Source organism: Columba livia, chromosome 3 (assembly GCF_036013475.1).
Source record: "Columba livia isolate bColLiv1 breed racing homer chromosome 3, bColLiv1.pat.W.v2, whole genome shotgun sequence".
Lineage (NCBI taxonomy): Eukaryota > Metazoa > Chordata > Aves > Columbiformes > Columbidae > Columba > Columba livia.
This window is the reverse complement of record NC_088604.1, coordinates 68,363,453-68,388,065: the sequence shown is the minus strand read 5'-3', so window position 1 is coordinate 68,388,065 and position 24,613 is coordinate 68,363,453. Positions and strand designations below refer to the sequence as shown.

The 24,613-nt window shown below is 40.0% G+C and overlaps 1 protein-coding gene across 2 annotated transcripts in view; it reads left to right on the top strand.

Moving 5' to 3' along the window:
- Window positions 1-24,613, top strand: part of UST (uronyl 2-sulfotransferase) — a 169,061-nt gene that overhangs the window by 60,013 nt on the left and 84,435 nt on the right. For both annotated transcript variants that reach the window (XM_065057476.1, XM_065057477.1), the window contains exons 2-3: window positions 6,013-6,056; window positions 20,124-20,279. In XM_065057476.1, coding sequence (XP_064913548.1) covers window positions 6,013-6,056; window positions 20,124-20,279 — 200 coding nt within the window. The remainder of the gene's footprint in view (window positions 1-6,012; window positions 6,057-20,123; window positions 20,280-24,613) is intronic.

Here is a 24,613-nt window from a genome sequence, read left to right as displayed (position 1 = left end):
TTAATCATTGTCCACTTGCTACGTGATACCAGAAAGCTCAATTTCAGAACCAGCTGAAAAGCAGAGTGAAGGTGAAGAACAAATTGTGATTTAGTAAAGAGCTGGCCACAGAGAGAGATCAGTCTTCGTTCTCATAGTGAAATGCATTTAAATAAAATGGAAATAGTTTGGCTTAATGGCACTTTTGTTTGTTTGTTTGGTCGTTAGGTTTTCTCTACGCAGTCATGATAGAGCGCCTCATATCTACTTTTCCTTTGAGTGCAAGAAAATACCGGTTGGGAGTGGTTTTATTACTTGATTGATTTTTCTCTTCCTTCCCCCTCCCCCCCCAGTAGTAATAAAGGAGTTGATTGACAAAGCAAACAATAAAATAAAACACCTGTCTCTACATTTTGAAGTGTTTGTCACTTTTCTGTATAAGGTGTGTTGAAGCAAGGCTTAACCACGCACCTGGGAGAAGAGCTGTGATTTCCAAGTAGCTTTGCCTTCTGGAGACTCCTCTCATTGCAGGAAGGCCATGCCTTGCGTGCACCTTCTCCATCCTGCCATCACCTCTCTGCTGCACCTGCCAAGACCAGGCAGGTCAGGCTCTTGCTGGGGTAGCTGGGTGGGCGGTGGGCCCTGGTGGGTGCAGGAAGGATGACTGAACCTGCAAAGATCTTGGAGAAGGGTGAGGAGGATCTCAGAGGAGTAGAACAGGGCTGAGAACTAGTAATGCAGAGGATAAGAATGTTGTTTGTAGGTGCGTTAGGCTGGGACCTGTATATATTGGGCTATGAAGTCTTCTGAGTGCTGAAGGCCAGTACACACACAAAAAAAAAGGTGTGAACTGGTCATGGAAGACTTCCAGACTGAAGATTAAGAGCCAGTGTTTAACAACTGTTAGGAAAAGAGTATTGGAACAAAATGTTAAACTGCTTGATATGTATATAGGACAAATTGACAACATGGGTGCTTGTAGGAGGAAGATTATGAACTTTCTGATGTCAGGCCACCTAGGTCTGTCTTTGAGTTTGTAAGATGGAAGGTTTTTTCTCTTTATTTGAGAGCAGTTTTAGCCAAGAGTTTCCCTTATTAGGTATTCAGACTGGACTTCATCTAGCCAATGTTTCTGAACGTTCATTAAAATGGGGCTTTCATCTTGTAGAATTATAGGCTGGAAAGTCTGTCATTAGAGGGCAGAAGCAAAAGCACCAGGAATATCACTGATAAACCCTTTGTCTGTGATATTTCTGTCATAGTGCTTGCTATAGATCACATAATTTGGATAGATGGGGTCATATCAGAACTTTGATTTTATTTTTTTTTTTTTCTAATTTGAATGAAACCACTGAAAGTTGTGAAATTCTTGTTTTTGAGTTATACATTTCAGTATGTTTGACTATAACAAGTACAGTCAATGTGGACAGTTTTCCTAAGGAATCATTCTATGGAACAAGTTAACACTCTTCTCTTAAGTATGTTAAAAGGCAAGTGTATAAATATAAACCCTAATAGATTTGAACAAATTAACAAGTATACAGAAAGTCAGTATTCTTTAATATTTGTTTTCATAAAGGTATTTTTCTTCATTTAGACTCTTTCTTTGATGTATGTTCTGCATAGATTTAGAACTTACCATTTTCCAAGCCCTTTGCATCTGTATTCCAGTGTTATTTTTATATATATTAGACATGTGGAATTACCAGTAAGTTTTCAGAGACCGTGCTTATGTCTGCTAGTTTGTCTCCTAATTGTGTTGGAAGCATTTGGAGCTAGGTGGTTGTTGGTGTTTAGGATTTTAAAAATGAGGAATAACCAAAATGATTCTAAAGGTGAGAAAGGAAGCAGAAAAAAATCAATTTCAGAATGTTTTTTAAAAAAATAATGCTTACTCTACTTTTTTTGTGGTCAGAATGAAAATTTTGACAGGATGTTAGTCTTGCACAGAAGAAACCAATTGTAGGTACACGGTCTTTTACATACGATGGAAGAAATTGCAATAAGGCACTTTGTATTCCAGTGCAGACTGGTCAGTGTGGTTTTGCTGTGTTTTACTATGTTTATCTTTTCCACACACCTCTGAAAGCATTCCCTCTGTTAAAGCTGGTATGGCTCTGCTGACTTCAGCAATAGCAGGGTTTTCCTTTTAGGTTGGATTTAAGCTGCACAATGTTGTTCTGCTTAAGCTGCTGGTTTTCAGTTTGTAGTCCCCTGCCCTCTTCCTGCCTTTGGACTGCAAAGGGCCCTATGATATGATGACTAAGGACATCTTATTATTTCAGATGTGTAAAAATCTCTGAAATCTCTAAGGATGCCCACTGCTCAACTGGTAGGAAAAAAAAGATAAAGTGTAGGGGAAAGAGAGACCAACACTTATAAAATGTAAGAGGCTTAGAATAAACTGCAGAAACTGCCTCCAGCGTGTTGTTTTGGGCAGTCCTGTCTGGCCCAGGTATGTGCCGCCAGATGTGGGCATCCTCTTCAAGTTAACGTTCCTGTCAGTGGAGCCCCCCATGATGTGTTTTCTGTATTGGGAAAAATTTTGTGCTGGAAAAAGAACAAGGGAGCCTTGAACTGATTTTAATAGTGGGTGACTTTCCACTTTCTTGCTTAAATAGTTTTTGTCTAGAAGCAGAGCAGAACTGATCCTCTTCTGACTAGTCACCGGCACTTTCGTTTATTTAGTTGGTGCAGTTCTTAATGATTAGTGGTTCTTGGTGGGAAAGTTATTCTTCAGCATCTCAATTTCTAGACCAGAAGATTCATCAGCCAACTATTAAACTGTTCCCTTCCTTTAGACATCAGATGATCTAATGGATGGGATGCCAGTAAAGGTTGTATTGGAATTTTGAGATGGTGACCCAGTGAAGAGAACAAAGCAGGATTTTCACAAAACACGAAATTTGGCAGTAGCTGGATCCCATCTCCCTTAGACTGCTTGTGGTTCCCACCAAGGGAAAACCCTTCTCCAGGAAAACAGTCAAAACTCCACATTTTCCATGTTTGCTTTCTCCGTTCATCTCTACTCAGTTCTTTCCGCATGATATCTAAGTTGTTCAAATGGAGTGATCCTGCTTTGTTTGCTATCAAAGGATCTTCAGTTCATACACAGGCCCATTTACCACATCTTTCCATACTCCTCAGTCATTTTTTGAAAAGATTTTTTTTTAGATTTTTTTTCTAGGATTGCAGTCGTTGGTGTTTTTGTTTTGTTTTGTTGTGTGTGATTCTGAACTGGACACAGTAATATTTGTCCGTACTTCTGGTCAGGGACCATCTTTCTCTGTATAAACTTGGCTCACTTCAAGCAAAACCCCCACACTTCAGTGATTCCAAGAAAAAAAGGAACATAACCATGAGGTTTCCCCAAAGATTTTGCATACAGCTGATTCACTTAACCTCAAAGACAATAAATTATGGAAAAATTTGGACTGCTTCCATGTATTCACCATGTTCTGTAATAAAACTGAGGGTTTTTTTTTTCCTCCTCTGGCAGAGACTGGAGGAGACTGGGTTCAGTCAGCTCAAGTGTGCTGTTGAGCATGTTTGTGGAATGCATAATACCACTGTTTTGAGAATTGATTGTTCTGTCTGACTTGTTTCAAATGCCTGAGACTTTCACGCTATTACAGGAAGGCAGAATATGTTATAAGGCAGAAAAGTTCAATTTTAAAGAATAAATACTCCTCTCCAGGAAAAATAAATCTAGAAGTGTCTTGTAAAGCAGCAGACAAGAGCAATAATGTCTTTAGTAAAGCCTTATTAAAAGACTTCAGAGAAGTCATCCTAATAATTTAATGACATAGGTTGTTTCAGGACAATGGGCTATATTCTTCATGAGGAAAGATGACCCCTCTTCTATCCGTTTATAATTTCCACCATAGAAAGCTTCTTCTCTTCTTGTGGCACTTGGTGATGTCAAACACATGTCTGTGCCAGAGCATATAAAAGCTGCATAATAATGTTCTCCATCACAGATAGCTTGTCATCTTGGTGTAGTTACAGTAAACACTTGAACTTATGAACAGTGGTTTTAGTATTTATGGTTTTCATTGCAAAGTCCCACATTTTTACTGTGGGACTTTCCTATTTGTACTACTTTGTCATCTCTTAGTGGACAATACTTCACAGGGTGACTTTACCTTAGTATTTTTCCATTGTTGCAGTATTTGTAATGCTGAATTTTTCTTTTGTTTTTGAACTAACCCATTCTGATATGTATTCTCTGCGAAGTTGGTCCTGTGTGTGAAAGTAGCATCCTGTCTGAAGTTCATAAGATTTGCAAATACCCAACAGGAGAGTCATGCTTAATAAGCTTTTAATGGTCTCTACTTATGTTAGAAAGTAATTATCTTTCCTGCAGGTTTTCCACATAAATATTCTGACCTAGGTGCACATTTTTCAGGATATTTCTGTGTGCATTAAGGCTCCTGCAGTGTGGCCCCTGTTTTGCAAGCAGCATGGAAGCCCAGTTCCATGATCCGATGATCAGTGAGAGCACGTGCAGGGCTGCGCAGGGTTAAGGATCTGGCCCATGTACCCCAGAGCCTGCCTGTTGCACTCCGTCGCAGCTGGATTTGTTGAGTTATTTTAGTGGTGTGGGTTTTTGTTTTGTTTTGTTTTTTACTCAGAGCATGGTATGAATCATACAGCAAAAGGTTTCACTTTTATTACCGAAAACAAATACTCATTTTATACTTGAACCCAAAAGAATTCAGACTATTGAATTGAAGTGGCATGCTGTGGATGCTGGGATGGGCTCTGCAGCACATGCAAGCAGGAGCTCAGGCAGGGGATGGGAGCTGGCTCGGCACAGGGCAATGGGGCAGCATGAGGGGAATGTCTGCAGCTTTCCTTCCTCTGCGCTTTGTTTCTAAGTAATTCTGACTAGGTTTCAAATCAGTACTCTAAATTTCCTTGATCACTTGTGTCTGTCTGGCAGTTAGTTTCTATCACTGTTAGTTGCTTCTGGATTTGAAGAAGCGACTGCCATGAAAAAAACTTTCATAAAATGGGCCGAAATTGGAGTGTTATCTTTTAAGTGGACATAGTAGTAACTAGACTGTGCTGTAAAACAAAAAAAAAGTTGTCGCCATGTGACATTTGGATATCTAGTAGGCATTTGTAAACATGATTCTCCTACTGTGTATTGATGTAAGGTTAGAACAGAGGTATTTTTGCTGTCTTTGGTACCACGATGACTAAGAGGAGAAGCATGTGTGGCCCAAGGGTAACTTTTAGACTTGCTGCAAGGTCTCATCTTCTGCTGGGACTTCTTGGAAGAGCTCCTGATTGATCCTTCAGGAGAAGGGTTCAGGAAGGACAGTTGCAGGCAAACAGCCTATGGGGTTGTGTGAGAGGGTATATTGTATGTAGCAGTGGGTGTTTGTAAGTAATGGGTAAAAAGTCTGAAATTGTTGCCTTTTTCATTATAGCAAACTAAAAAGGGGACACTTAAAAATTTTAGAAACTGTTTTTTTTTTTTCTGAAGCTTTTTGTCCAAACTAAGAAAGCAGGTGTCATTATATCAGAATACAACTCTCAGTTGATACTGTTTGGGAACAAAGAATTAGTTTGAAGGTTCATGAGAATCCATGTTAGAAGAGAGATAAGTCAATGCTTGTCAACTCCAAATCAGAATCTGGTGAAGGCCTTTGATACATATTATTTAAGAAATCTTTGAGATTAACTATGCTCACTTGCTTAAAATGTACAAGGATGCAACTGACCGTTTTCTCATGTAAATAATTGAATGCTGTGATTATTTAATTGAAGTTGCCTTGGTCCATTTAGTATTATACTAAAATGACAATGTGCACCTTATCTTTTATGAAAAAAATACAGCCAAAACAAATTAGTTTGTTTTTTTTTCTTGTTAATAAAAAATTTAAACAGAGGGTGTTTTATTTTCTTTGAATTATTTGACATCACAGAACCACTGGAATAGAGATACACTGGTTCTGTGAACTGACAAATTTTGAAGTTGAGTTGAATGACTTTTGTTTATCTGCATCCTTCTTCTTTTTGTAGGAAATTCCACTTATTTGGATGATCACGGACCACCCCCTCAAAAGGTGAGCTACTGATATTTTGCGTTTGCTTTCTTCTTGCTTTTTTGGTTTTGTTTTTTAACTAATTTTATGTTTACTTGTGTGCAAAGCAGCTCTGCTGAGTTTACATCAACAGAACATGGCCTTTCCAGCTTTCCCTCCTCCCCTCCCCCCAGTGTTTTCAGACATTTGTAAGTAACTTGGGTTAAACCTCTGTGTGATTAAACTAATGGAATTTTTGTCATTGAGTCAAGGGGAGGCAGGATTTTAGTGATGTTTTGTCTGTCTGCATATTCATGCAAAAACATAACTTGTCTCTGTTGGACAAGCATCCTTTAATGGCTTTGGAAATTTCACCAATTGCTGCAATCATTGTTTTTCTTCTGAAGTATTTGCTTGCAAATGGAACCAGTCACCTCCTGGTGAACTACTTTCTTTCAGCTGTCACAGGGAAAACAATCCATGCTAGGGGTGGGTTGAACCTCTCTAACTGGTTCATTTTCTAAATCAATATGGTCATGGCATTGCAAGGATTGAGAGGACAGCCTGACACTGCAGTTGGAACTATTAAGGTGAGTGAATGTGGGCTTTTTGCTGTCAGCAGTTCCTACAATATGGGCTCTGCTGTAGGTGCAATGCTTTCAAGCAAAGCAGTAGGGTATATTTAATGAATGTGCATAATGAATCCATTTATAGTGTTAGGGTACACTGTTCCCATCAAGTATGACTGTGTAGCGTTGACTTGTCCCTCACCATCACCATGGCACCTCATGAAATTTCAGATGAGGACCAGCATCGTGATGGTTTCTTCAAGAGGAAAAATGAAACAAGCATTAAGTGTCCCTTGTTTTATTTTGTTGTGCGCTGTGTTGGTTTATTCTCTACAACACGACTTGGTACTACCTCGTGTCTGTCTTTCCAGACAGCTGTTGTAACTCCTTTTGTGCAATAACTATTTAAAAACAAAACAACAAAAACCCTACAAACAAACAAAAAACCCCACCATTCTCTTGCCACTTCTTTGTTTCTCCAGACTCTCTTAATGTCTGTAGGTACAGTGTGGTATTTTATTGAGGTATTTGGATAGAACAACTCATATTTTTGAAGTCTTTATGCTGTGCAGTTGCAACACATGAAGGTGCAGTTTTCTGAAAGTTTCCTTTCCAAATTATGCAGAATTCTCACTGTGATATTGTTATTTATAAATGCCAAAGCAGAAGCAGGATGGGAGATTTAATAATTTGACGTAGGCTATTTTATATAATATGGCCTATGGCTTTCTTTAGTATAAAACCTTTCAAGCAATAGTGTTTTAATTGAGCTTAGATGCCTGAATGCTTTTTAAGTCCTGTTGGTCTTTAAGTAGAAATTTTACCTATTTTAAGAAGTGCCCATGAAATGGTGAGATTGCTTGGTCAATTCAAGCCAAAAAGTGGAGTCTGATGAAAGTAGTGCAGGATTCCTGCTGGGTGTTCATGTGGGTGAGCTAAAGCAGTTACCTGAACACACATCTGTCTTCTAGTTTGATTTTCAGACAGATTATTTCACAGATGTTGCCCCCCTGTGAGTGCTGGTGCAGCAGGAATGAGTAGTTAGAGGTAGGGTAGATGTGAAGAACCACTCTGAGGATAGTCCTTACTCATCTCTGTTCAAACTGACCGTGAAATCACATCCTGAGCCACCAGGCCTTTAGTTAAAAAGCTAAACCACATGTGCATCAGTGGGGTGAAGCAGTTGGCTTTTGGTGGATGGGAGGGTAATGTGGAAAGCAATTTGACTCAGCTCAGTTATCAGTGAAAGCAAGCTGCAGTAGTCTGGGTTTCTTCACCTTTTTGCTGCAAACTCTGTGTGCAGGTGAGATCTGTAACTTTCAGCTGATAAATTTGTTACATTCTTAAAGTTCAGACAGCTCAATTAAAGAGACATGATGTACGTCTGATTTTCTTCTTTAACACAAATTTTTCTGTATCCACAGTTAGAGAAACAAGTGGATGTAGACTGAAGTGACAAAATCAAACTTTTAAGTTTATTAACTGATATGGGGGGAATCTAAGGCTAAGCAAATGTTTGAGACTTAACATTTATTTAGTACCCTTTATGCTCTTGAAAGATATTTTCTCTGTTATTTGGGTACCATCTGCTTCTCTTTCCTAGAAGTACAGCAGCTTGCAGGGAGTAAAGCATTATGTTTGTCATAAACCCTCATTGAACCCTCAGCTCCAAAGAGTAAAGCATTGCTGATTCCCGACCTGTATTTTCGCACTTGCATTAGCATTCAGAAATGCCCAGCTGTGCCAGTATGGAAAAGGCTGTAACCTAGATAAGACGTTTTAACCTTGAAAACTTTGTTCAGATTTTGGTCTTTTGGGTATACTGATTAATGGTGCCATGGATGGGAACCACGCTCCAGTGGATAGTAGCAGTTGGACAGACTTATGCAATTCAGAAACTTTCATGTTTACATTATGAAAATTTCTTTTGCCTGTCTAAACCTGTCATTTTGGGCTGTGTTCACGGAGCTTCATCCAGCTGCAGCTCAGCTGCCTGTAGAAAGTCCAGCTGATGAGGTACCTACATAATTGATTAGTTGCATAGGTACTCTTTGATTAATTACTCACAGTCAGTAAAGTTATTGGGCTTCCTCCATAATCATACTCACTCCTACTCACTCCTGAAACTTTGAGTAACTCAGTGGAGTAGCAGGCTATAGCCTTGTATAAGTTACAGATATTTTGCTTTTTGAAGCACTTTCATGTGTTTAGAAACATTGATAGAAGATGGATGCACATTTCAGTCATCTCTAGGACAACATAGAGACAAGCCTGCTTTTCCTGGGTGGGTTGTTTTGTTTTTCATTCTTCTAATCAAAACGTGGGTGGGGATCGGTAAAAAGGGCAGATATTAGTAATTCCTGGTATCTGCTTAGGCTCATGTTTTGCGTGGGTATACTCTTGCTTTGTAAATCTCACATATTGCATTATTGGCTAAGTGCAATTATTTACCCTTCTAAAGCTTCAGCTCTAAACTGTGAACTCTGCCTGTGCAAGTGAAACTAAATTCTCTGTAATTGTCATTATCTTTTAGGTAGCCTCTATTCATATGACGAGATAACTGTCTACATTTAAACTAGTAGATGGTTGAGATCAATGAATGGTTTAATTTGACGTATAAAAAGGTGTCAGAAGAAACTAATCCCAAATCCAACATTTAAAGAATTTCAGTATAAATAGTATTTTCAATTGTGATGCTCACAAAGCACAGATGACATGATGCACCTTCCCTTAGTAGCACATGCAACGGGCAGATGACAAAACCCTTGATTTGTTTCTTTCAATCCTGGTGGTGACATACCCTGGGCAGCATAACTTTGCCCTGCTGCATTCACCTGTGGTCAGTCCTGTGTGGCACTATTATGTGAAGCTCTCCAGTGTTTTTCTAATGCCTGCATTATCCATCAGAGGGAATTACAGCCTTCCCTGAATGAAATGAAAATGTGCGAGAGGCATTTGGTATGTTTAGGAAGTAAGTTTTAGAGTCAAAAGGATTCTAATTTTATGTGTCTGCCTAAAAATGCTTTAAAAACTAGAAATTAAGATAATGAACAACAGTCCATTGCCCAGGATTTAAATGACTGATAGCTAATATTGGTGGTATGTAGTTAGCTGTAGTGGAAGGCCACCAACAGTTGATACACACTGGGCTGTAGCTGTTTTGCAGAACAAATTCCAGTGTTTTGTTGGAAATCGTATTAGTTTTGGCTTTGTGTCATGGCTAAGTGCCAAAACTATTTTTTTTTTTTTTAATACTATGTTGACAGGGGGGTTGTGGTTGTTTTTTTCTCCCAGTGGAAGAACTGAAAATAGCACTTATTCTCCAAATAAGAAGTAGCGTTGTCACATTTCAGGAGATGAGGGTACTGGGCTGTTTTTTTCAAATAAAGGTGGCGACAGCAATTTTCTTAGCGTGAGTAGAGAAGCAAAGCTTTGCTCGCTGCTGTACACAAATATCGCTGATGTGGTTCTGATTCTCCCTTTAAGGCCAGTTTAGCCAGTTTTTCATGTCTTCCCCCAGTAAAGGTTTACCTGACTGTTCAAGATGAGCAGTGGTCACCCTTGCCAGTGGTCTGAAGGTAATGTGTCTGGCACAGGCCGTTTCTTTAGTCCTTAGGCACCAAAGACTTGACCAGATACTGACTAACCCTAGATTTTCACGAGTTCTAAGACAGATCTGTGTGTGCTTTTCTGCAGGTAGATACAACCTCCAGTAACCCTAGCACATCTCTGGTCTTGATGGTGTTAGTGTGTGACAGATAAAAAGGGAATATAGTTGAGCCAAATGTAACCTCCTACTCAGTAAAAATTAACTCTTCAAGTTAAAGCACTTGAATTTCCTGGTTTAACTCTCTATTTCACTACCTCCTGGGTTTTTTAATACACATCTGAAATTATAAGTTTTAAGGTATTTGCAAAGTGATCATTTTACTTATCCTTTTTCTGTAGATTGGAGTGATGCCTATGGATTATGCTAGCCTGTTTTTAAATAACACTGTGGAATTGATGTTCATTAGTGACTGATGATGTTCAGTTGATTTATTTCAGGTCTGAGCATTTCAGCTAATAAAACAGGTGTATTTTGCTCCAGCATTTGGGCTAGCTATTCCCTTAGCAAAACTTCTTGAGGTTTTTTCCTTCATCCAAGATGGTGAGGCTGACCTTTGAGGACAAATTATGAGATCTTTGTCAAACTTGCTGTTGTTATTGATTGAAAGGTTTTCCCCTGGGCCTTGGCAAGAGCATCAGGGTTATGTCCCCATTTTGGTGCAGCTGATATGTACATATAAAGGCCCTGAGCACATAGATAAATTACATTTAAGGGCCTTAACCACAAAGATTCTCTTTATAGTTTGAAGTACTGTTTAATTGTATAGCTGAGTTTTTAGCATAGTACAGTCCATAAAAAAAGTAGTATCCACTTCCCTCATTTAGGAAAGTTGGTGAAAAATAGTTGTGGAAATACTTGGAATAATTATTTTATGTTCTTTTTAAATTGCATTCTGCTGTCTTACAAATGACAGTATCGCTTGAGAAGAAAAATCCGATTTTACACAAGATTTCCTCATTGTCTGTTGGTAATCAGTTGGAATCCTGCTGAAGCCACAGTTGGTGAATGATATAGCACACTAGTATTACACAGATATTGTGAAAAGCTAGAATCAGATCTGTACTATTAACTGTAAATGGGGTCATAAAAATATTTGAATAGTACTGAATTGCTGATGCCTGTTTATTTTATTCATACTAATTTATTGATGCCATAACCACTCAATCATGACCACCTTCATTACCTTCATTATCTTTTTATTAGGAAGTGCTGGATTATAATGCTAAAGTTCAATTACAGCTGAGTCTGGATGACCTAAACCTTCTGTGGAAAAGCAAAAGTCTCCCATTTTGGATAGGGGTAGCATAACAGGGTATCTTTTGAGAGTGACAGACTGATTTGGTTGATGTTGCTAAGCCTTGGGACTCAGTTTGAGTAGTACTCATGATTTTACCACAAGTCTTGTATTTTTGATGCTGTCCTTAAATCTTGAACTGTTACCATTGAACAATTCTGAATCTCAGTTGACCTGAAGAAAAAAAAAAAAAAATTGAAAATGTGGAACTTGGGATGCTGTGGAGGCTTGCAGTACTGAGGGGAAGGGAAATATGCATATACAAAAATTCTAGTATTGTTCTGAAAGCCTCATGGTCTTGAAAATGAGCTGGTAGGTCATGGTTTTACAAAACTACAAAGTTCAGGAAGTAGTAAATAGTGGTGAAGTACTCTAGTAAGGGCTGTGAGCTTTTAATCAAAAATGAGCTTGTGAATTCACCTATGAGTGGTCAACAATAGAGTCAAAATGTCAGGAAAATAGAGGTGTCTTGACTGGGCTGAAGGGGTCTGGGTGAGGCTGATGGTATCATGGTAATTCAGGTGAAGGAGGAGTTTGGGGGATTATTGTAAGGACAGGGAAGGGTACATATGAACAGGTAACTCTCAGGACAGCACTCATGATGCCCTACCATCTTGGGGAGCGTGGAGGCCTTTGCTGCTGCCACCACTGGGGATTTTGAGTCGACCCAGGAAGAAGGTCCCTCTGAAATGGAAAGGAGGCCTGCCTCAGTCTTCAGGAATGAGGTTTTGTTTGCCTGAGCAAGCCAGATTAATCATTTCAGATTGCAGAAGTGTGAAATGGGAGAACTTGATGCCGAGACTCATCTATTATTGCCTTTGACATGCAGCATCTCCAATGCCACAGAATCTGCTTGTGACTCAGAGGTGGGCCGTGGTCAGTTGGGGAAGGTATTCTGGGCCTGCAAGTAATTTGGAATGACACTGGGATTTCCACTGTGTTCTGGCTCTGCTGGAAGAGTTGACCAGCAGCACATTGTCTTTCCTGTAGGTGCTTCTTGGTGCTGCTCCTTCCAGGTGGTGACACATTGTCATGAAGTACATTTGGATCTGTTAACTGCAGAAGCCGTGATGGAGATTCAGTCCCTTTGAGTTCCTCTGAGCATGTGGAGCAAGAGCATCTCAGAGCCAGCTCATCAGTAACAAGTGTGTGGGTAACAGTCCAGCAGAACTGGCCTGTTTTACGAATTATAATGCAGTTACAGCTATAAACAACCTTTACTTCATACTGTAATTGACTTATAAAGTGCCTGTGCACAGTGCAGTGGAAAAGACAAGCATGCTGGAGACATGAAAATAAAATCTGAAACTACTGAAGGGAGCCTGAAGTAATGGGCAGGAGAGCAAACCGAAACACAGTATGACAGGTCCTTGGCAATGGTGAGACGGTGACTTGTTGCACTAGCTGTAGCCTAATAGATAGCCAACCACAACAGGTACAAAAGGGTTAAACCTTAATGTGAAGAAAGACAAGTGCATACAGAGGAATGAATTATTTAGTCCACCACTCACCACAATCAAATCCAATATTATTAGCTCCCAGGGTGAATTTATGAATTTGTGAATATTGCATTGGAAGGATGGAAACTACTGTAAGGTAGTTAGGTTACTTAAGGGAACACCAGTGCCATGATGTATTATAAAAAGTTTTAAAACCAGGCTTAGCTACTTAATATCTCTCACTTTGTAAGTATCCAATATAAACATGTGTGTTGGATGTGATAGGATTTACTACTTAAACAGAGAATAACTGCGCCAGTGTGTTCTAAGCACATCAGAGTGTGCAAAACCCTGGGCTCAGGAGGAAAAACAGCAGTTTTAAGCTTTACAGTTCCAAGATACATATACATATAATGTGAAGCTGCTCTGGAGTTAAAATCTGGCTTGCACAAATTCTGCAGCTTAAGGGTTTTTTGATATTGCATGGAGAACCTTCCAGTGCAAAACTGGGTAATTAAAGTGACACCAAAATTCTTAACCTAGCTTTATTCATGGTAGTTCCCTCAACAAATGCCAGCATCAGTGAACCATGTCCTCGTATCATTTATCTCCTTTATCTTGTTATGAGATAGGTGCATATCAGTAAGACGATTTGATAATGTGATGAACTTTACAAGTAAGAGATGAAAATACCGCTTTTCACAAGAAAATTAGTGAGGGTCTTCCTGTCCTTTTTCTGTTCCAATCTGCATACACTCATTAAGGGTAAAAAAGAAAAAGAGTGGCTTTGTTCTGCACCCCTCTCTATACCAGCAACAGTCCTATATGCTTTGATTCTTCTAAATGCCATCCTGAGATATATTATAAAAAGGGATGTCTGCAAAATATAAAGGATAACTGCTCCATTTTTGCTGGTACTAAGGTGAAAAGATAAAGCACTGTGTCTAGTTTTGGTCCCAGAAGAGGTGAACAAGTTGCAAACTGCAGCGGAAAGCAAGAAAATTGAAGAGGAGGTTGAAAAGCATGCTGTGTTAAGAAAGGGTGAAAGGAAAATATTTGGTTAAGCAGTTACGTGTTTGGTAGGGTGTCTCCCTCTCACCTGCTTCATCCCTGAGGAGCTGGAGCTGCCATCCCTTGCACACAGTGAGTGTTGCTGAGTGATGAAATCCAGGAGTCCTGCTCATGTGCTCATACCTCTGGAGGCTGCCTGATATCAGTGACCACCTGAAACTGCTGAGTGAATCGAGCATCTGCTCATTACCAACCCATTTGTCTCTTTGAGTACATGTGCTGAATTTGAACGTTGCTGTGACTTCACATACCTGAAATACACCTGTTTCTCTGCTCTGTTTGGCAGGGAATCTTGTGCAGCAGATTGCAGAAGTAGAGGTTTTGCCCAGCTGCGAGTGGCTGTTGTAGGAAGATAAATGAGGTGTAAGGTATAAAAATAGGAAAACAAAATTTGCTGACAGGATGCATCCAAAACTGAAAGCTTGTTCTTTCATCTTTTCTTCATAATTTTCCCAGGTTGCTATTGATATTATTGTAATTCCAATTTGCTATATGTATATCTGTATTATCTTGTAATAGGACCTGATCTGAGACTTAACAGGGAGATTTTACTATGCTTTGGACTGAGCTCTTTTTAGATTTGCAAGGGTGCAGTACTTCTTCATAGAATAATTATTGGAAATTTTGATGTTGGGTCTACGGATCTGTTTTGTGGGATGCATCAGGAACCATTAGCTTTGGCAGACATTTCATAGTAATGCTTTTCTTTAGTTTTAATAAGTTTGAGGACTATGTCTACAACCAGCCTCCTTTTGCTTCTTGTGCTGCCTGCTTATGTTTTCAATTTTGGTACTTAGGGATGTTGAATCATTAGAGAACAGATTTTAACTTATTCTTCCAAATGTATCAGCTGCCACACAGATGAAATGCATTGTTTGTGGTGGGGGGTGGAGGAAGTCATCCTTTTTCAATTAAATTAGTTGCTTAATGAAAATTTAACAGAAGAATCTTCTGTTTATTCTTCTGCCTCCTTTTCAGCTCTCCACTGAAGTTGTATGGCTTTCAAACTTTGAAAGCAAACAAACTTCATCCTTACCGTTCTTGCAGTTTTTAGTGTATTTTCAGTGACCCACAGAGAAAATCATGCTGTCTGGTCTGCTTTAGAGTTGGTGCATTCCAAAAGCTTGTCTCTATCCCATGGCACTGCAGTCCACACATGGATCTCAACATAACTGATCTGTGTGGTTTGGCTGGGGAAGAAGGAGGCTAACTAGTGATTTATTTTGTTTTCTCTCTTCTTCATCTTTCAGTCATGTTTTCTGCTGGCTTATCTCTGTGTTAGCAATTTTTCATTAAGTTACTATTTGATTGGAATGAGATTTTGTGCAGCAGTTCCTGAAGTTAGGTTTGGAATATGTTATCTCTTAGTGGCCTTTGTGTTTGTCTTTCAATAAGCCATGGCAGGCTTGTGACAAACTTTAATTAAAAAATAGGCATCCGATGGATCTAAGAAGATATCAGAGCTAATGACTGAACTATATGATCTGTCTTCATGAAACACACAATGCAAGAGTGGATATTCTCTGGAAATGGTAGAAGATGAGCTACAAATGAAATGCATGGTGGATAAGAAAATTCTGGAATTTGTTGGTGTAGCAGGCTGTGGCAGAAATTCTTCAGGCACAAGGATGTGCCTTCTAACATCCCATATACAATATGCAGTATCTGGAGGAGGAGGAGAGATCCTGGAGAAAACTACTGATGGTGCTCAGGTTTGTGGGTGCCTAACGAGCATCTTCCAGCATTCATGAGCCAAATGGGCCATTGTTTTGACCTAATAAGCCATTTTTTAATTTTAATAATTCTGTCTGAGTTGGACAGGAAGAAAAATTGAGAGTTTGTGAGATGTGTGGTGTCAGCAAATGTTTCATTGCTCACAAGACCTGACCAGTTTTGTCTGTGTTTTTTGGGCTCATTCACATGAAAAAACATGGAACATTATGGGATCAGAGGTTAGTGTCTGCATAGAAAGAGGAAGCCAGGTCTGGCACCTACATCTGGCCCCTCTCATGAGTAAGGACAGGGGACAGTCGGTCACATGCGGAAGTTGTGGAAATAATAGATTGCTTTCTGGGAATGTGTATCTCTGCTATGAGTTATTTGTCCAGGCAATTGTACCTGGTCTGTGAGATTGTTTGCAAATTGACAAAATTATACTGGATTTGGCGCAGTTAAAGTGGAATTATTTAGTCCTTTGAATGGATCCCTAAGTTGTTGACACTGCAAGTAATTATCCAGTGTGATTTTTTTTTTTTAAATGATGCAAAGGTTCACCTGGATACAAAGCCACTACTGAAGATGGAAGCTCCAGTTTTTGTCAGGCTGAGAAATGGTTCCCCTCCTGACATGGGTAGACTTGCCCACAGAGCTGCTTGAGCAGTTTTCATCCATAATGCAAATGCATTTGGGCATAAACTTGCCTTTTCTTCTCCTTGTTTTCATTTGCAATGGTTCTTGACATCTTTAACTGTGGAACAACAAAAAAAAACCCACCTCAGTTTAAACTGACAAGTAAATTGCTATATAACTTTCTAAAACCCTTGGAGAGAGCTGTTGTAATTATACCATGGGTTTTGCTTTTTTTTACAGCTGTGAGTACTAATTCATATAACTCCAAAGTGAATTACATGTTTGATTTGTTTATATTACCTCTGGGCGTTGATGCAGTGCTCAGTAAAGTCACTCTAATTATTTTGTGGTTATTGTTACATGAATATCATGCTACCAGGGCATCACCTCAGCAGTCAGTCAGGCTACATGATACATATTCTTAGTGTCAAATAAAATGTAATCCACTTAGCATTTTGTAAACCTCCAACTGCTGTTTGCCATATTGTTTCTGCTAATATAGAGTCTTCTTTTCAAGTGCCTCCTCTGCCATCGCCTCTTACATTGTCTGAGTCTTGCTGTTATGTGTATTGTGAAGGGTAAAAGTGCCTCTCTGAAAAAGTTTTGTCTCTTGTTTACTTTGCCTGATACAAACTCCAGTTTCTGGAAAAAGCATTTCTTTTTCTAAGAAATTAATTAGACACTTTCTAAAATGTGGAAAGCAGATTTGCAGCGTCCAAAGAGAATTGGTCACATTAAACAAATACTCGCTTTTGCACCAAAAGCCTGTGTACTGCGTGGCTTTGTGTATTGGGCACGCTCCCTGGTCCATTGAGGTGTGCGAGTGGAATGGTGACGTAAACAGATGAAACATGAGCAAACCTTCAGCAACATTTCCCTAAAGGTAACCACAACCAGCAGCGCTGCATGTGAAGTTTTTATTATTGTTAATGCTTGTGTTCTTCTGAAGCGAGCTTTGAGCTTAGCCTTTATCTTGAATCTTGTCTGATTTTACCTAAGTGCTTTCAGATGTTTACTGAATCGAGGCATTGATATATTGGCCTCCATTAAGCTAAACAGTTGTCTGAAAATAATAGCCCTTTATTTCAGTTTTCTCTGTCTGCAGTGAGTATTTGGTTATGGTTGGGGTTTTTTTGAGGGTTGCTATGGTTATTGTCTGTGTGCTACACAGGAAGGTGGGTCCCAAAAACAAAGGTGAGAACTGGCCAAACTTGTTTTTTAGCTGGTAAAGTTGTTTGCATTTAGAATAGAGACCTTACAAAGACCTGCTTTAATTTTATTTCCTTTTTTAAAGAATGGTATTAATAAGATTGATCCAAAGTTACCAGATAATTTAGGCAGGGATTTAATTAGAACTTGAAGAAAAAGTTTTGCTCCCTATATTGCAAAATGCCACTCTGCTATGAAAATCAAAGCAGTTAATAATTGTAAAGCACTTTTAAACGTTTACATAGTCCTACGAAGACTTATCATATGTCACATTTCCAGGATGCTAAGTGAACACATGCTGTATGTGCTCTTGCATATTCACTTCCACTTGTCTGCATCTACTTCATATTTCTCTTGAAGACTTTTGCATACTTGGACAGCAAAATACACAAAAAGTGTTTGACCAGAGGAGAAGCTCCTGTTCCACAAGTTACAGTCTTGTTGTGTGGAGGGCCATGGTAAATGCTGATGTTGGTTTTTGTCATGCGAAGAAATGAATCAAAAAGGGGATGATCCAGAAAACAGTTTGTGTGTTCTTCAATAGGAAAACTTTCAATATGGTGTCCCTGGTGGTATAATAAACAAAATGTGTTCACCTGTTAACCTTGCAGACATCACTAGCAGTTGTTTTGGGAAAGGTTCACTACAGCTGTAACATAGAGATGTTACATTCATCACCTGTGGAGTTTTCTAATCATTGAAGCTGGGATTTTGCATTTCCTAGGCAGCAAGGCTTCTGAAGAAAAGATTGATAAGGAGTAAGGGTGCTAGATTTCTTGTAGAAAACTCTATGAAAAACATTAGAAAATAGTAAGACTTAGTGTGTTTTGTGGGTGTTATCTGAGCCAAATCAGCAGATGTGATTTCCTGGAACTTGGAAAACCAAGGCTGTGAACACCAAATACCTACACCTTCCCCAGGTAATCTGGAGAATGACGGCTTCCGTGTTTATGTTGCAGTGAAGGGTATCCTAAACACTGCAGCTAGTAACAGTAGTAATGTTCTTTTGGTCTTGAAATGTAATGCTGATAGCAAAGTGCCAGTATGTTCCCATTATACATAAGGGAATCCAGGAATCCAGATTTTTTTCTTTTTCTTTCTTTCTTTTATTTTTTTTTTCCTCTGTATTCCCTCCTCTCTTCCCTTTTTCCTTTTATTTTTTTCCTTTTTTATTTTTTCCTTTTATTTTGTTTTTCTTTTTTGTTGTTGTTGTTTGTTGGTTGGTTGGTTGGGTTTTGTTCTAGTTTTCAGTCTTATTTGAAAATAATCTGAAGGGTTGCCCAAGGAATAATTTTTCTTCCCTGATGAAGACCTCTTACAGTGAGAAGTGCCAGAAGCCCATATGCCTCATTTGACTGCTTGTATGCTAGAAATCCTTCTGCTGGGAGACTGTGATTGCATCAACAGCAAAAGTAACTATAAGTTGACATGCAATCACTTTGCCACATGAGCCATTCTTTGTGCTGAACACATGTCACCTGAAACCAGGGCCCCGTGTCAGGAAATATTTTCTGTCCTTTGTCTTAAACAGAAAAATGAGCTTTCCATAAGTGAGTGCCATATATGCACCGCTGTGGGTGAAGCTGTGAGCTCCTGACTCAGCCAATGTAAAAGGCTTGAAAACGTTCCTCTTGGCCTATATTATCAAATGCCGCGGCTGTATGCTATACATCAAATACATGTCTAGTGCAATAGTGTGACTTCAGAATGCCTTTTACTGGAAGAATAGCCCATGGGCATTGTCCAGGAAGAAAACAAAGCTGGATACAGTGCACTTCAAGAGAGTGAATTCCTACTTGCTTGTTTTAGTTATCCAGGGAGGAGAGCATGGCACAAGAGTTGGCGTGGGCTGGAGACCCTTCCTGGTGGGCAGGTTGGATGTGGCTATTCTGCTCTGAGGTTTAGTGAGCGCTACCTGTACAGATGTGACCAGACTGTGCCAGCTGGCATCCAGGCCACCTGTGGCCCCTAGCGTAGTTTATTCCACTAGAACATACCTAGCCAGTGGCATGATTTGTTCTCTGAGTCTTTTTGGAAGATTCTTATTTATGTTTGAAATTGAAAGAGTTGATTAATTTCAGCTCTGTACAACTGGTTTGTGGGTTATCTTCTTTTTAAACTGAAGTTTCACAATTCAAGCATTCTTCTTGCATTATGTCAACTTCACTTTGAGTTGCCAAACTGTAGTGCAAATTCACTCCTCTTCATTCTTTGCATGGGAGGTGTCACTAGAGCTGACAATTTGCATTGCAGTTACAAGCCCTTCATCATCTTCACTAGAAAACATCAGCAGTTGTTTAGCGTTTCTGCAGTAGCTACTGATCTGCATTGTTACCTTAAGCTGGATCATGAGGGGGAAATCTCAGCATGCCATCTCCTGAGCCATGTGTTTCTATTCTGAAGAGCTTGTAGCTTGCTGTTGGAAGTGAATTCTCCTGACCTGGGTAGGGTCCTAGAAATTCTCCTTTATGTATCTGTTGGTTTACAGTCAAAATATTCTGTGATTCAAAGGTACACAGAAACAAAAATACCAATATTCTGACTCTGTTTTTTTCAATTTTTATTTAGGTACTTCCTTTCCCCAGCCAGGTGGTCTACAACAGAGTTGGAAAGTGTGGGAGTCGAACTGTGGTTTTGCTTTTGAGAATTTTATCAGAGAAACATGGATTCAACCTGGTTACGTCTGACATCCATAACAAAACAAGACTGACCAAAAATGAACAGGCAAGTGTCATCTTAGATCCTGTTTTCTTATGTTTGTGAAACTGAGAAACAAGGGCCTGTGCTAGCAGAAATCACATTGAAAAGGTGTACTGCTACTTTGACCTGAGTAATCAGCCAGAATTCATCATCCTCTAAGTGGCTTCAGTTAATATGAGAAATGGATGGTAGAGCCAAGAACAACATCATGTGGAACTAACCAGAAAAACTACCCTCCAGTGAGCCAGCTCTTGAATTTAGTTAGCAAAGCAGTTAGTCCAGCAGAGAGGCAAGCAGGGTTAGTACAAGTGAAGGTAGGTGCTAACAGTTTCTGGGACCTGTATTAATATATCTACAGGGCACAGCCATTTATCATGTAAGCAGGCCAGCTTATTCAGACCTGGCTTGGATCTCTTTAAGCAGAGCAGGAGTAAATAATAGCTAATGGGTTGGGGTTTTTTTCTCACTTTCTTAATTCACTTCTAGTAACCACATGCTTCAGAAACTTGTTTCCCAGGGCCACATTAACTCATGTTGCTATAATCTGACATGTCCTTGATCATATCTCAGCCTCTTGCTCATCTGCGTTTTTCATGTTATTGCACAACCCTTGCTAAATCAAGTATAAATACCACATGAAAAGGGACACCCTTTTTCATGTTCCCTTAAAGCTGTAGAAGGCATTGCTTTTGCAGCTTTCATTCCACAAAAGATCCTGTTTCCAAATTCCTTTGTATTTAGAGTAAGCATGTGCCCTCTGTGAATATCACTGCCATCAGTGGGTATCGGTGCAAGTAGTATAAAAAACCTCAGACTCCGAAGTGTACAGATATAGTCAGAGGCCATAGACTTGACTTGCACACATTGCCCACAGCTGCTATTTTGATCTGCTGATCAGGTAAATGTCTCAATAACTGCCTGCATCACTCCTAGGAATAGCAGTCTTAAAACCACAAAAGGATGTCTGCGATGAGGAAAATACAGACGTGGGCCTGCCAGTGGCATTGTGCTGTGATTGGGGGTGATTTATTTGTAGACTGTTTATGAGCATAAGATTGTTACTTTAGATACAGCAGTTCATGGAAATCTGGGAGCATGTATTGCTCCTGGAGGTCCGACCTTCATCCCTTCCAAGGTGGCCACGAGGGTCCTGCCAGCAGCCGGCTCACCTAACCCTACCCAGCACTTGAATTCAGCCCAAGGCAGGAACCAGCTGGCCAGGGCTGTCACACCAGCCCAAAGGCTTCTGTGCACAGCTGGGTGTGACACCCTAGCGAAAGGCTGTGGAGGAGGCCAGTGTCTCCCCCACTGCCCCTGTCTGTGGCTGAGGGAAGGGACAGAGCCCTGGGCTACAGCTACTGCAGCATCCTTCTGTGTATCCCACCAGCAGCACCACAGAGCCTGGGGAGTTCACAAAAAGGTCCCATTGAGTCTGGGTCAAACTATAATGTGCTACAGAGTCTACCTGGTTACTTTTCCTGCTTAACTGTTGGATGTGAGATAGAGGATTTCTGTGGGTATACCTACTTTTGTGTTTTGAGTTGTTTGGGTTTTGTTTTGACTATGTCCTCCATTGAGTTTCATTGCTGATGAGGAGACACATCATAAAACGAGAAAACCTTTCAGGCATTAATAATTACTGGCTCTTACCCTCATCATCCGCTTTGTTTCAGTTCTGTTCTGCCTTTCTCAGCCTCGCAGATTGTCCTTTGTTAAACATGATACAAGATCACATCTCAGTAGTCCTCTGTGCTTTTGTTCAGCATCTTAAGATGCTCCTCCAGAGAGGCCCAGACTTGTTTTTCATGCAATGAGTAAACTGACAAAGGATAAATACCTGCATTACTTTTTGTACTCCAGAAACTGTTAGGTTACTGGACAGCAAATGTACTGGAACACAGATTGTGCTGGAAGTATTGCTATAGAGCTGATGTTTTACTCTATAGATTGTCCTGCTATAACTTGAGTCTCTTTAATTTATGACTTATTGCCATAGCTACAATAGGTTCGTGATTTAATGAGTACTTTTACTGAAAAGTGCCTTTAATCACCAGGAAACATGCCTGGAAACAGTTACTGTTCTGTCATTCATGGTATTGTTAGTTGTCTTCTCGTTTTTTATGATCAGAATACGAAAAAATTCTTTCTCTCACCTTTGATGCAGTGTACACAAGAGGAAGTTAAGAGAATGAGTGGCCTCAGGCTCCAGGTACTGAACAAGAGAAAAGAGAGCTGGGCTGGGCTATATGTTCCCAGTGTGAGCATGGGCTTCTCGCTCTTGATGATATATCTCTCTTCCTTCCATCACTTGTCTGTCCTGTGTTTGGTTAAAGCCCTGATCAAGCCGAGACTTTTCTGTAAATATTTAGCTTATGCAGTCTGCTGTTGTTAAATAAATTTAAGCACGTAGGTGTTTTTAATGACTGCAGAGATTGCACATAACTAGAATCCTTACTCTCATTGCCTTTTCCAGTCTCCTTCCTACTAAGAAATTTTCCTGAGTTCTGTGTGCCTGCAAGCAATTAGAAGTGCAGCCTTTGAACATCCTATGGGCATAAGGGAGTGAGTTCTGGAAATAAATGGATTAATTTGTGCCTTACTGTTTGCTATAATATTTCTGAGTAAATTAAATACAGAAAATAATATGTAGTATTCATGTATACAAAGTCAGCCTAGTTGATGGTGACTTTAAAATGGCACATTAACTACTGCAAAGTGACTTCTTCCTCCCCCCTGGCTTCTTCCTCCACCCCCATTTTTCTGCATTTGGAGTAGTAAGAATGAGTATGCTTATAGGTATACAAATACCAATCACATATGGGAGTGACTGATAGTTTATCCTCATATTGTTTCCTTCCAGCACTAATCCTTATGGCTGCGCAGCCAGCTTTATATATAATTCCACTTTAACACACTAAAAATCCATCACTAATTTTTCTTAAATGCTTTAAAAGAGAGAAGATAGGTCTTAGCAGCTTGGGGAGCTGAAGTAATTCTTGAAACCATTCCAAATTTTTGAGAGCTGAAAATGAAGACCTAGTCTCATTCCTGTGAGTTGTTTATGGAAATGAATACCGAGATGAAAGTGATATACAAAATACCTGTAGATACTTGTGCCTCCTGGACCCTACATGCCTTCAGTAGAGACTGAAAATAGTATAAAATGGTACAGAACTTACAAGAAAGACAGAGACTTTATTTTTTTGTCCTGTTTGTATCAGTGTTAGTGGAGACCATATTGTCATCCAGCTGACCTCACCAGAAAATCCCAGTTGCCTCACCATTTTTATATATTTTGACCTCAAATTCTCCCAGTGAAACACAGCAGCTTAAAAAAACTAGTAATGTTTTGGCTGTTGTCTGGGTGAGATTATTATCTGAACGTTCCTTTTTTTCCCAGCAGAATTTACCTATTGCAAATCTTGAACCAAACAGAACTGCTCTGAGCAGTCAGTGTCAGGGGCTGGCCGATTCCAGAAGAGGGAAAGAAGGTGTCCTCTCTTGCAAGCCCAAGTTGAGTTTTTGTGCAGGGACGATGCCATGGCTGGAGCAAAGCCATCTCTCCACGTTTCTCCCCTTTTGGGGAGGGCCTTGTGTCTCTCAGTGTCTCTCAGAATCATTTCACTGTGCCATCTGCTGGGTTGTTATTTGCAATGCAGCAATGACTGAGTACAAATACACAGATTTTGCCGAGCCATTATGGTTTCTTCAGTATGGCCAACTGAGATCCCACAGTGGTGGGGTGGGACAGCAGACAAGGAAGAACCATTCCTCTTGGAGTATTGCCTCTTGGTGCTTTTGCTCAGGTGGGCTTTACAATTCAAAAATAGCTTGTGTTTTACAGGATTTTTCTGGTCTTCTTTAAACGTCCTGTTTAAAAGTCAGTGCAGAAAATGGATTTCAGAGAAAAATTTAGAAAAAAGGCTTAAGCAAGGAGCCACAGTGACAGAAAGATTTACACTAGGGGGCAAATCAGCATTTAGGCTAAAAGCTCTGTTCCTTACAATGAATTGCTGTTTGAGGGGTAGGGGGTGGGATGACAGCAAGTGTGTGTTGACTGCACCACAGAGGTCTTTGCTACTGCTTGCTGTGGTTTATCATCTCTGCAGCCTCCTGCCGTGCGGTGTACATGCTCCCCTTTCCTCAGGGAGCGCAGGGCGCCCCATGATTGTGGTTTGCTTGTGTGTGGTGGCCGGGCTAAGGTGACTGGGCTGTGCCCTGGGCTGCGCTGGTGGGTGCGGGCTGAGGCTGCCACCCCCTGCCTCCCCCATATGCTCTTGTGTCCTGGCACTCCCCTCTCCTGGGATCCTGGTTTAGCAGCATTAACTCTCTGGTGCAATGTAATTAATTTCAAAAGC